Genomic DNA, 12467 nt, shown 5'->3' with positions numbered 1-12467 from the left:
CGATGCAAATGCAAGTTGGAGGTTGTGTGGAGTTCCTGCGAATCAACTGCATACCATAAACCATGTATAATACATGTGCAAACGCAGGTATGCTGGCATATCTGAAATTATCATAAACGCCTTCCAACTGGAGAGTCATGATACGAAGTGACCATAGAATCGCACCACCCAAGTTCTCCCAATCTTCTATGTGACTTTCTTGCATGAGGATGAAGAATGCATTTGAAAAGCCAAAGAAGAACAGAAAGACTAGAAAAAGAGCCGGTGAAATCAAGGTTTTCATCATGTCCAATTGCTTTAAGGGACGTACAGAGTATAGCCCACTTGATAAGCGCCCCACGTAAAATAAACCCAAAAACCAACGCCAGAGGTCCTATCGATTGTGAGCCTGGGGTGAAGCTAAACATGTACAGCCATCTGTTGTTTTTTGCAGTGTTAGTTCGATTGAAGAGTACAGTTGAGAGAATACACATACCCAGTTATTGCTGCGAGACAAAAAGCAACAGTCTCAACCTTCCCTTCCAGCGGTTGCGTGTATCGAAGAATTACCAGCAAAAATACCTCCGCACAGAACAACAGCTGGGTCAGATTACGTTTACCGCCGAATCCAAAAAGATGTTCTCGAGGTCCATCCTGGGCCACAGAAAACAGTTCTGCGATGAACTGGCCTACAGCGCCAACCACCACTATTAGTTCGAATGGTAGCCGATGCCATCCTGATTCGGCATAGTTCGTCCTTAGCGTGTAATCTCCCGGCATGGTAGCCACCACCACCGTGAAGCAACACATGTATAAGAATGTCAAGAATAATCGTCTTGCAAACATCCCCCAGGCAAAAAGTAGCCACTTTGTCTCTAATAACGTGTAAAACAGATCGATCTCGATCATTTCTGAATCTCCGTTGATACAGGCGATTTCCAAAGCTCCAATGATTAATTCCGAGCTTTCATCTCGAAGCGAGTCTATCTCGTCGATCTAAAGAATACTGAAGTAAAAAAGGGGTTGTTGTTTTTGTTTCCAGTGTTACGTACATTATGCAGAGTAGTGGCAACCGGACCAAACTACTAGGCCGAAAGGAGATTAAAAGGCTGAAATCATGTAAAAAGAAAGTGACCGAACTGACCCTCCACAAAATCTGCTTTTCGTGCTCTATGATGTCTTGAACCATCTCAACATGCCCCGACGCAACCGCCACCAGCATGGGCGTCATACGGTCATGATTTAGCTAGCAGAGTCGTGTGAGAATCCATGCTATTCGAGACATGTAAAGCGTCATACACACAAGCTTAATGTTCGGATTAAAGCCCATCATCTCGCCAAACGTCCACGCCTTATTCCAGTACGCTAGCACATGCATAACGGTGTTACCTATTTTTTTGGGAAATTGTGTTAGCGACAATGTTGAATGATTGGGAAAAGGAAGGCCGTACCGTTAACGTCGGCCGTATCAATCTTTATTTGCGGCCAAACAACATCCGAGCCATCATGGACTCCTCCATAGACTAGTCTCTTCACTACCTCTAGCTTGTCTGCGCAAGCTGCAAATGATAACAGCGATTCACCGAGGTATAATGTTCTAAACCAAAGCAAGTCAGGTTAATCTGATTGCGTTGAGTCTGAATACATTCTCACCCCAAGTCTCTTGAAAAGAATTCACCACTAGCTCGAGGTTTAACGATATCAGCACCCGCTCGTATCTGGATTGTAACATTGTCAGCTAAGCTCTACCAGGCGTTTAAGGCACGGTATTTACCAGAGCAGACAAAATCTCGATAGTATCGGCTTCGTCGTCTTGTTGTATGACTGCAATATGAGCTGCAGATTCACCGAAATACATGGGTGCCTCGAGCACACGATCCACTAACTTTATACCATGTTGATCGGTTCTTGATCCGTACTAGAAAGACAAGCAAGGTAATTTAGTACAAACGAAGCTTCAACTGTAATAATAAGATCGTCATTACGTACTGTTGAAATCAACCACTTCGCACAGTCCAGGTGCTCGGGCGTCCCTCTTAACAAACAGACGTGCAACGCCGATTCACCTTCAGCACCACGTTCATTCAGACGATCAGGATTTGACGTCAAGATCTCTTTTAGAGTTGCGAGGTCACCGTTCTCACAAGCTGCCCAAAACGGGCTGTAAGTGCCAATATCAAACTCTGCAACACTCATGTGCTGAGACTGATGTGGCCGTTGCACCATTCCTTCGCCTGGAGGCACGCCAGATAACAATGTCAGGGGTATATAGTCGTTGATCCTCTCCCAAAGGCTAACTTTCTGTGGTGGCCCGACGTGATAGTTTGACGACTATAGTAAAGAAGACGAAAAAGGGTATCAGATGCATGCGATGACATATATGCATCTCGAAAAAGTGGATGCGGTTCCAAATGCGGGTTCTCATGGCCATCAAGTAAGCCAGCACTGACAACAAAACTCACTTTTCGTTCCAAAGGAGCCTTGTCAGATCTCCTGCGTTCACGAGACAGGTATATAGCTTCGCCGCCAGAGTGCGTTAGTGTTGCATCCCTTGTGAGCGGGGAAGGAGCTCTATTCGTTGAGTAAACCCCTCTGGATTGTTGTTTCTGAGATGTAGGACTACCAGGTACGAAAGCGGCTAATCGGTCCACTAAATCTGCATGACCGCTGACTGATGTTGGTTGGTCCTTGAGTCTTGACACCATCGCTATGGTAGCTATGGTAGCCTTCGAAATTGCGATGCTAGCAGGTTTTTGGTGAACACAGAAATCGTCAAAGCCAACCCCAGGTTTTGTAAGGGACTTAGGAGAGGAGATACCAATCAATTATTCCATTATTAAAGTCAGATGAGGGCTTTATTGTCTTATTGTCTTTATATGCAAAGCAAAGAATTGGTGTACAGGTTGGCTGCAGTTTGATTTTTTACTACAGCGAAGGCCGTCCTCTGGTTTCGGCTCATAACACAGCGAAAAACAAGAATGAGAAAGATTTTTATGTGCTATTATTATCCTTTATGTGATGGTTATTTATGCATTCGTGTACATTGCCTCATTTTATGTGGTTGGGATGAACCCGAACCAACTATTTCACCTCTTTACACTATTGTTGCAAGGCACTTACAGAATCCTCCAATAAATAGTTTGTGGTTTGGTGGTTTGTAGCAGCACCCACACGTTCACGCAAGAGAATGTGTTGTTTCGTCAATCCTTCTGGTATCACGTTGCAATCTATCTGCACATGAGTCAAGACTGTGAAAAAGCTCTGGAACTACCTTTGTGGTGGAATTTCTAGTCTTTCATGTTGATGTTAGACATGCGTGTTTGGTGGCGACAGAGAACGATACAAAGGCAAATGAGGTCACTTATCTGTATCGCCTCGTCATAAATCATCTATCGCATCTTAGTTTTCATAAGACAGCCCCGCCAACACGCCAACAGGAACCAAACATTGCAAGCTGCCAACCTCATGATTGTGAGTGACGTGATGTACCTGTCGGCACGTGGTAGAAAGCAGCTGATGATTGATGGAGATGAACATTACATTGTCTTGATTGAAGATGCGGCTACTCTTCCCACTTTAACCAAGGTGTTGCTTTCTCTGGATTAGCATTTGCTAATTGCGAGGTCTCTATGCTTTGTCTCGAGGCGGAAGTCCCCATGTGTTTCTATTTTTGACGTGTCAGATCTCTCAAAATAAGCTCTCTCCGCTCTATTCTAAAGTACAAATACTATCTCAATATGTCCAAGGTAGCTATCTTCTCGATTATTTGAGCTTCTCTCTGCTTTCATGATGTCATATTTGGACTTGCACGTGAAGACAACTAACACACCGTACGCTCGGAATAGAAGATGGAAAAAGGTGGAGACACTGCATCACCTATGACTTCCAAAGCCCAATCTACAGCCTCTGGTGCCATGCAAGGAGCCAAGGATACTGGATTTTCAATCGCACACTCGGCCACAGACACTGCGTCTGGTGTTTTGAGCAGTGCTGAAGGAATGGCTTCCAAAGCTGCTGAAATAGGTGGCAAGGTCGCTGGTGGTGCTGTTGAAACTGGCTCTCAAGCCGCTTCAGGTAGGTATTTGGCATTTATGGTTTTGGTTTGTCGTTCACGCTTTGTTTAGACTCGTACGTTCATGAGTGTTTTAACTGCCATTTCATCCAATCGCTATAGGAATTACATCTACTGTCACCGCTGTTGGATCTACCATTCTTCACACTGGACAACGTGGTGTTGAACTTACTGCCAACGTCGTTGAAGTAAGTGATTGGAACAGAGCGTACGCTCCGTTAGACATACTCAAATGATTTTTTTCTCTCATTATAGCATGTGGTCACAGCCTCTGCCAACTTGACCAAATCTTCAATCCAAACTGTCGCTGACGCAGGTGCCAAAGTTGCTGATATCGCAGCTGTCAGTGTCGCCGGAGCTTCAGAATTGGCCAAAGCTGCTGTTGGTGAGTACAACTATCTATTCATAGATTGTTATACAAGATAACATAGTCTCACTAGTATTGAAATCCTCTTTTCGCTAGGTGTTGGAACTACTGCCAAGTCCGCAGAAACTCATAAAACCAAAGCTGCTCACAAGACCGTTGAAGAATAAGTGTGTTGGTGATGAAATTATTGTCTTGTATGAATCGCTTTGTATCAACGAGTATAGTGTAGCTTTGATTTGTTGCTCAAGAAAATACACACAAAATGTTTTCGTAAATTCTAAGTATCTTGTTCGTCGGCGTAAAGGAAGCGATTCTGCTTGCAAGGATTGCAACGTCCAAAAGGTTTCTCCGTGAAGGCGAAAAAGAGGCAGTTGCATCACAACAGCACACCTAAAACGACTTTCAAGTTTTTCTCTAATACACGTTTGTATTCTTATAGTACACGTACAATAGTATTTGAAAGCCAAGCCATTGTTAAAAGAGCCAAAGAATAATGTAATGATTCCCTCATCCTCCGTCCTTCATCCTTCTCATAGCTCTGATATCCCTCGCAACACACATTTTTATATCGGTCTAGCAACACTCATACCACCACTATTCTTAATAGCACCACCACTCTCATGTGTCTCAACTTTACTAACAAACGAAGCAATATCAGGAGTAGGTACATCCTTGTCCAATTCTGCAACAACCAACAGACTGGCTATATAATCATCAGTAACCTCAGTGATTGGATGCTTGGTACACGACGCTATGATACGTCGATATTGTAAATCGGATGTGGATGTGGTTTCCTTGACATTATTGATTTCTTCTCGTAATCGTTGTTCTTCGACTTCGTGACGATGTACTTCGTTACGGAGGTTGGTTACTTCTTTACGTAATTCTTCGAGATTCGGAGGTGTTGGCTTGTTGCTATTACCACTACGAGATTCACTAGCTCCTGCTGCTGTTGATGTTGTTGCCATACCACCATGTATAAGTTGGGTTCGAGCAGTCTCTTCGGATAAAGCAGTTTCCAAAGTCTTGGTACGTAATGCTAGTTCTGGTAATTGACTTATTTGTTGTCGCAATCCCAAGTTTTGACGACGAACGTCAGCGAGTTCTTTCGTCAATTCTCGTAACATGCTTTGAGTTTCACCTAATTGATCTTGTTTGGTCTTCAAGTCACGAGTGAATGTGGAATTCATGTCTTCAACCATTCTTTCAACCGCTACAAAGGAGAAGAAATATTATGAGTTAAACAAATTCTCAACAAAGCACAAAAAGAGCGATCCATGATCTAGGTGTATCGGACCCAAGATTTAAACACATTGTTACTCACTAGTTGCAACAGCCTTGCCCTTAACAACAGGCATTCCCATAGCATCTACGTGTTGTCTCTGAAGCGGCGGAAATCCCATCCGATTAGATTGCACAGCAGCAGCTTCCGGACTTCTAGGCCTTTTACGACTAGGTCCTCCGCCACTTTCTGAATCAACCATCATTGGCTCGTTTGTTGACAAGATGGATGCAATCGTTGCTGCTGTAACTGCTGCTGTGCTTGCTGTTGTATCAGCAGCACTAGTAGGTATGACACCTTCCATGGCATTACTACTACTATCACTAGGCATAGCATTAATCTCAGGTGGTAGCAAATCATCAGTCATAGACTCCGTCAAGGCTCGTACAGCTGCAGCGGCAGCACGTAAACCCTCTCCATGATGTAATAAATCATCAATTCCAAAATCTGATGGTCGAATACCAGCCTTATTTTCCATATCGGGTGATGCTCCAATATCCAATAACTGTTCTACGAGATTACGGTTTCCGAATCGAGCTGCAATGTTAAGTGCAGTATCACCATGTTTATCTTGTATATCAATCAGAGTGCCAAAGAATCCACCTGCCATCGCTCCGATACGTTCGAGGACACATTCCATATAATATTTGGCTGCTAGAGATCGACCTTTTATACCTGCTGTGAAAGCAATATGATGTAATACGGTACGATGCTTGTTATCAACCAGTGATATGGCATCAGCCAATATGTTTAATAATTCAGGGAAGCTCTGACTATCATAGTTATTGGTTACGAGTACAGCACGTACAAGTGCCGATTCACCCAAATTATTTAATCGTTTTATATTTGCACCCTTTTCAACCAGTAATCGAAGTATTGCAATACGACCTAATGCAGCAGCCCAATGTAATGCTGTGTGTCCCTGATCATCAATAACGAGATCAATATCTAGATCTGTAGGTGGGGTAGGATTTGTCAAGAGATCAGGGATGTGATCACGATCCTCATTCAAGAAGAGAGCCATGAGTGCTGCTCGGTGACGTTCAGCACCTGTCTCGACTAGATTTGCTGCAACGTTATATCCACCAACGTATCCATTTGGTCCATAATCATCTGCTCTATATTTTTTTCGTGATGGACCTGATGGTGGTGAAGATGCGGGTGTGTTTGTTGAGGTTTGTACAGGTGTTGGACTTGCTGACATGAAGGGTGTTGTTGTGGTGTCCTTTCCATCACGAATGGCATTTTGTATGGCACGATACGTTGCAGCGGTTGTTGACACTGGTCGAGCTATTGTGAAAGGGAATCAGAACAAGATAGCTTGACACGCAAACAAGCGTTTGAAATGTCTTGCGAAATGCTTACAAGAACCAGCTGATGGCTTCTTCTCTCGGGTAGCAGCCATATATTCTTCCTTTGTAGGCGTCTTATCTGATCGACCAGCTGGTGGAGGCTGAAATTCCAGAATGGCTCCAAGGTAGTGCTCAACATTATACTGCCTCGCCAATGCAACACCACGTTCAAATGGAATCCTATCAAAGCAGGAAGAAAACGAGTTCAGACACAGTTATGCCAAGAAAACGTACATGAGCATGACAAAACAAAAAAACCAAGTCAACAAGGTCTTCGACATACCAAGTTCCCTGATACTTTCCATACCCACCCTGCACCTTCTCATGTTCACCAGTCAAGATTTCACGTTCCAAAATCTTTGTCCGTCTGCCCTTATCAATACCAGCCACCTTCAATATCTGAGTAGCGTTCAAGAAGGAATCAGCACGTCGTCTCATGACAGCTACATTCCTACACATCATTTCGTATACGGGGACTCCAGAATACACTGCTGCGTATACGGCATGACTTGCTATTCCTGCTGGTGGTGTTGGTACTGTTAGAGTAACAACGGGAGTTGTAGCAGATGTAGCGACAGCTGATGTAGAAGAAAGAGCAAGACCAGTTGAAGATGGTGGTTTGAGTATTATTGTTGGAATTGCGGGTGGTGGTGGGGGCATAGATCTGCTGGCATTTGGATCGTCCATTTGAATGACATGTTGATATAGTTGTTGTGGTGGTTGGATTATAGGCGGTATGAAAGGAAACTGCTGCTGCTGCTGTTGGTATTGCTGTGATGTTGTTGGTGGTGGTCCGTACAAGAGATTCGCGTCTGTTTGGTGCAAAAGGAGATTTGATTAAATACTAGAACACGTTCAGACACGAAAGAAATATTTCGCGTTTGCGACTGTGACCGTCAAGTTTGAAATCAATAAAGTTACCTGATGTTGGAAGCATTTGAGGCTGTTGAGGATACAATGGCACTGAGGTAGTCGGTACACTTGCAGTCTGTTGCGACGCGTGTTGATATGAATCGGCCAGGAAGGCAAGATCATCCAGCGGATTCGACTGGCGACCTTGTTGCATTCTGGTCGGTGTGTTTGGTCCTTGTTAATTGTTTCAAAGTAGGAGGAATGACCAAAAGATGAGAATGATGGTATAAATTGACGTGACTATGGCATATACTTACGTGATTAGAAGTCGTTTCCACTTTGCTTTCAGAAACCGTTTGCTGTCTCGTTTCGTGTGTTTTGAGAGAGACGAAACGGATGACAAAAAAATGGATGTTTTGATGAGAAACCGAGTTGGAGAAGATACTGTTACGTGTCTACATATGCAATAAGTAATTGACAATATTGATCCGTGCAGGGTGAACTAGTCTCCTGACGAGGTTTGATACGAATACTCGGCAAATGATAGAACAAGTTCGCGTTGCCTTCCTAGTGAAGTCGAGTACTTTGACAATTGAAAGCCAAATGGATATTTAAATGACTAATTTTGTTATGTTTATTGCTCATAGATCGCCTTCATAATAACATATGACAACGAGCTTAGTAAGCACAGCACCCTATAATCGCATCCGTCCTAATCACATACATCCATCAAAAGGGAATATATAAAGCATGGTTAGTGAGGCAGATATGTGCTATTTTGCACCTCTTTCATACAGGGAATCTCGTCTCCACCTCCTTCTCCTATATTGAACAAACTTTCCCTATTGTTTGTCGTTAATCACCGACTTTGATGAAGCTCTGTGGAATTTTTTGACGGCAATGGATGCAGGAAGTAGATATTCAGAGGCAATCTCGTCAGAAATGCTGCATTGTGTACTGCATCTTGGAAGAAATGAGGGATTTAAACTTATTTGACATCCAACATTTGGACATTGCCAGAAAACTCATTAGTCGATCACGTATTACACCCCATTTGACGGAGAAGAGACCTATTGAAGAGCTACTAAATGAACACATATACCCGCATCTTGAATCATTTGACTAACTGCTCCTCTCATACGATAGGCCAAAGTTAAGACTATGGAATTGAGGTCCAAGACCAAAGCCGAGTTGACCAAGCAACTCGATGAATTGAAGCAAGAACTTGCCTCTCTAAGAGTGCAAAAGGTCGCTGGTGGAAATGCTTCCAAACTTGCCAAAATGTAAGGCAGTGAGCAAAACGAGAAATCATTTCCGATAGTCGAACTCAGCTAACTCAACATCTCTCTCGTCTCCCTCTCTCCATTCATTCCTCCATCAATATCCAACCCACTCAACAAATACCTATATATTCAAACCTCAATTAGCAAGGACGTCCGTAAATCAGTCGCCCGAGTCAAGACTGTCGTCACTCAAACCCAACGAGACCAACTCAGGTTGTACTACAAGGGCAAAAAATACATCCCACTAGACCTTCGCCCAAAAAAGACTCGTGCCATCCGTCGTCGTCTCACAAAGTCGGAAGAAGGCCTCAAGACTCTAAGAGCTCAAAAGGTCGCTCAACACTTCCCTATGAGGAAGTATGCTGTCAAGGCATAAAATAGTTACTCTAGCTGCTCTGTAAAATAAAACTAAACTTGTCGCACACTCACATCGTGCTTTAGTGTTCATTTAGACGGGAGGTTGAAGATGCAACAGTAAGAAGGGGTCATACCTCTTTTAATGCAACGATGTCGTGCAGATACTGATGTTGAACTGAGGGAAATGCGAAAAACAGACCTACGACTGAAGTCCTGGAGTGCAACTCACGCGCTGCTCCTATGCAAATACGACTCTATTCTTAGATTACAACAACAAACCCAACCCAATCAATCTCCTCCATTATAATTGAGCACACGCCGGGACTTGTCCCTTGAAAGTTTCAGATAGCGATACAACAAGTCCAACGAATCCTTGATAACGACAAACGCACAACCACCAATTAGAGACTGATGAAACACATCCGGGAAATATTTTCGAACCAAAGCAATACGAGATATCAGATTTTGTCCAAGAAACGATGCAAGTGCTATTGTTCAAAGGTTAAAATGAGATGTTGGAATTGCATCAGACAAAAAAACAGCAAGTGATTGAAAAAGAACACCTACCAGGTAGTAGCAAAGCACCCACTACAACTCTCGGCCCATTCCTTCTTTCAAGACGTTCACCGTTACCAACTACAACACCATCATTATTCATTACGAAATCATCGTCTTCTGCTACCCCAGGATTATCAAACTCAAGATCATCGGCTGGTATAACTGGTGGTGGTGCTGCTTCACCCCTCTTTTGGAATATGAGGCCCTTCACTGCTTTATATGCTCTGGCGTATACAATTCGAGACCATGGGAGGAGGCATAGTGTGAGAGCTCTAATAGCGATATATTCGATCAAATTTTTGGTTGGTCAGTGAAGAAAACAAGCAAACACGTACGGAGAAGGCGGCATCGTAAGCTTCATCTGCCGATTCCCAATAATGATGAAGGGCAGTAGCGGAAGTAGCGGTTCAGGCGATGACAACCGTGACAATATCAGACCAATCGGAATCATGGGGAGACCAAGCCATGTACGCCAGCTCCATGGTTCTGAGAGTATTCTTTCTCCTTCAAGTGGCCCACAAAACATGTATACTACAAAAGCGCCGTACGTTGTTGATGCGACCATTGCAGCTGTTCCGAGACCGGCGAGGGAGATGTATGGGACTATATCGCCATAGACCTACACGAGAAGTCGTAAGCGATTTGAAAAAGGGTGGACATGATTGAAGCGAGGTTTACCTTGTCGATGATTGCAAAGACACTGAGTATGGCCGTCGAGTTCTGTTTGATTTTATACTGATATCCGCAAGCAGCACAAGCGACTATGGACGATGTAGGTGTACTTTTTTCGGCAATCCATTTAAGCAGACATGCTTCGTGTGCCCATTTCAGCGACGATTTACATTTGCCTAAAAGAGTTTGAAGGTTTAATGTATTAATGTCAAGATCTCGAGATCGAAATCGAACGCATTAGAGGTACAAAGTCAACAAATAGATCAGAACATAGCGATTCAAATCATGCCTATGCTATGCATACTCACATGGCTTGCTCCATGATTGATTTTTCAACTCAGTGTCACTCACTAAACAAATCCAGCATCGCCTCTCTTCCTCCTCTGACGCTTTAATGTCCTGTAGTGGACTCGGCATTGCTGCGCTATCAGTCATATTCCTCTCTTCCTGCCTCCCGTGATTCTCATCAACGGTTGCCATTGTTGTGTACTGTTGGAAGCGTTTGTGTGTGTGTGTCGAATTACGACTAGGAGACAGAAAATGGCCTCTTTTATTCAAGCTACAACTGGTGTCAAACACTCAAAACACGCCTAAGTATTCGTCAAACTTCCGTGAACGACACAAAGGGTTACTTGTTCAAAGTTTACTCATTGATACCACATCACAATGTTACATTCATATATACTAGACGTGTTTTTACTGTCCAAGTATGGACTCAATGAACGCCTTTTCATCACTTGGATTCGGATCTCTTCCCAAAAAGTCCTTGAGCATTTGCGCTGCGTCGACATTGGCACCTGGCTCCAGTATCTTTTGGCGATAATCCAATCCTAGGTCCGTATCAAGACACTTCTTAGGCGACTTCTCAAATCGTGTAAAAAGTGTATGAGAATTGACCTGTGGAAAAATCTGGTCAGCATGATCCTATTGTGGTTGCTTGTTTCTTTTGGCACTCACCTCAGCCCAAGCATAGCAATAGTAACTCGCATCATATCCACCCATATACAAATGATAAAAGCTACAGGCTGGATCAGTTTCAGGTATCATATCCATACGCACAACCTCCTTTTGTAGCTTCCTCCACTCTTCTCGCAATTCAACACCTGGCTTCATCACCCATTCGCCCTTTGTGTCTTGTTCAAAGAGAGATCCGTTGTGTATCTTGACGTCAAACAGGCTCATGAATACTTGCCGAGAGTATCGGAGTCCTGGTACCAGATGTCTAGATTTTTGGATACCGACAATGAGATCGTCTGGTAGTGATTCACCGGTTTGGTAGTGACTTGATAGGCGCTTCAAGATGACGGGATCATAAACAAAGTTCTAATTTGGTGCAAGAATCAGTGGAAAGACCGGATATCGCCACTGCGGGTGTTTGACCGTTTTTGGTTTGGCTTACCTCCAACATTTGAGATGGTGTTTCTAAAAAGTCAATTTCAACGCCACCAGGGTATGGCACGACACTCCAAGACCACGAGAACAAGTTATACTTTGTCTTGGTGCATAAATGATGTACGACATGGCCGAATTCGTGGAAGAAGGTTGTCACTAGTTTTGATTGCAGAAGAGAATTTTGTTAGATTTGCAAGCAAAAGAAATTAAGTTTTAGTTTTGTATCTTTAGGGCAAAAAAGGGCGAATGGGGTTGCTTTGGAGACTTGCAAATATTCCAAGTTACTACCTTCTGAATGCCT

General features: G+C 43.5%; 3 protein-coding genes across 3 annotated transcripts; 1 reads left to right on the top strand and 2 right to left on the bottom strand.

Annotated features, from left to right (window-relative positions):
• Positions 1-4981: 4981 nt before the first annotated feature.
• Positions 4982-8118, bottom strand: SmJEL517_g03797 (uncharacterized protein; the record flags this gene model as incomplete). Its single annotated transcript, XM_031169725.1, has 5 exons — positions 4982-5631; positions 5743-6990; positions 7066-7232; positions 7336-7864; positions 7974-8118. 5 exons carry the CDS (start codon positions 8116-8118, stop codon positions 4982-4984), a joined length of 2739 nt encoding a protein of 912 aa, XP_031024222.1.
• Positions 8119-9065: 947 nt separating this feature from the next.
• SmJEL517_g03796 (uncharacterized protein) lies at positions 9066-9563 on the top strand (the record flags this gene model as incomplete). Its single annotated transcript, XM_031169724.1, has 2 exons — positions 9066-9187; positions 9332-9563. The coding sequence occupies 2 exons, from the start codon at positions 9066-9068 to the stop codon at positions 9561-9563; spliced, it is 354 nt and encodes a 117-aa protein (XP_031024221.1).
• Positions 9564-9832: 269 nt separating this feature from the next.
• Positions 9833-11254, bottom strand: SmJEL517_g03795 (uncharacterized protein; the record flags this gene model as incomplete). The annotated part of the gene is made up of 5 exons (XM_031169723.1): positions 9833-10032; positions 10112-10374; positions 10438-10721; positions 10781-10950; positions 11083-11254. The coding sequence occupies 5 exons, from the start codon at positions 11252-11254 to the stop codon at positions 9833-9835; spliced, it is 1089 nt and encodes a 362-aa protein (XP_031024224.1).
• Positions 11255-12467: the final 1213 nt, after the last annotated feature.

The sequence above is a fragment of the Synchytrium microbalum genome (assembly GCF_006535985.1).
Source record: "Synchytrium microbalum strain JEL517 chromosome Unknown SmJEL517_scf0022, whole genome shotgun sequence".
NCBI lineage: Eukaryota > Fungi > Chytridiomycota > Chytridiomycetes > Synchytriales > Synchytriaceae > Synchytrium > Synchytrium microbalum.
Note: the sequence above shows the minus strand (reverse complement) of the source record. Positions and strands in the feature narration are given on the sequence as shown.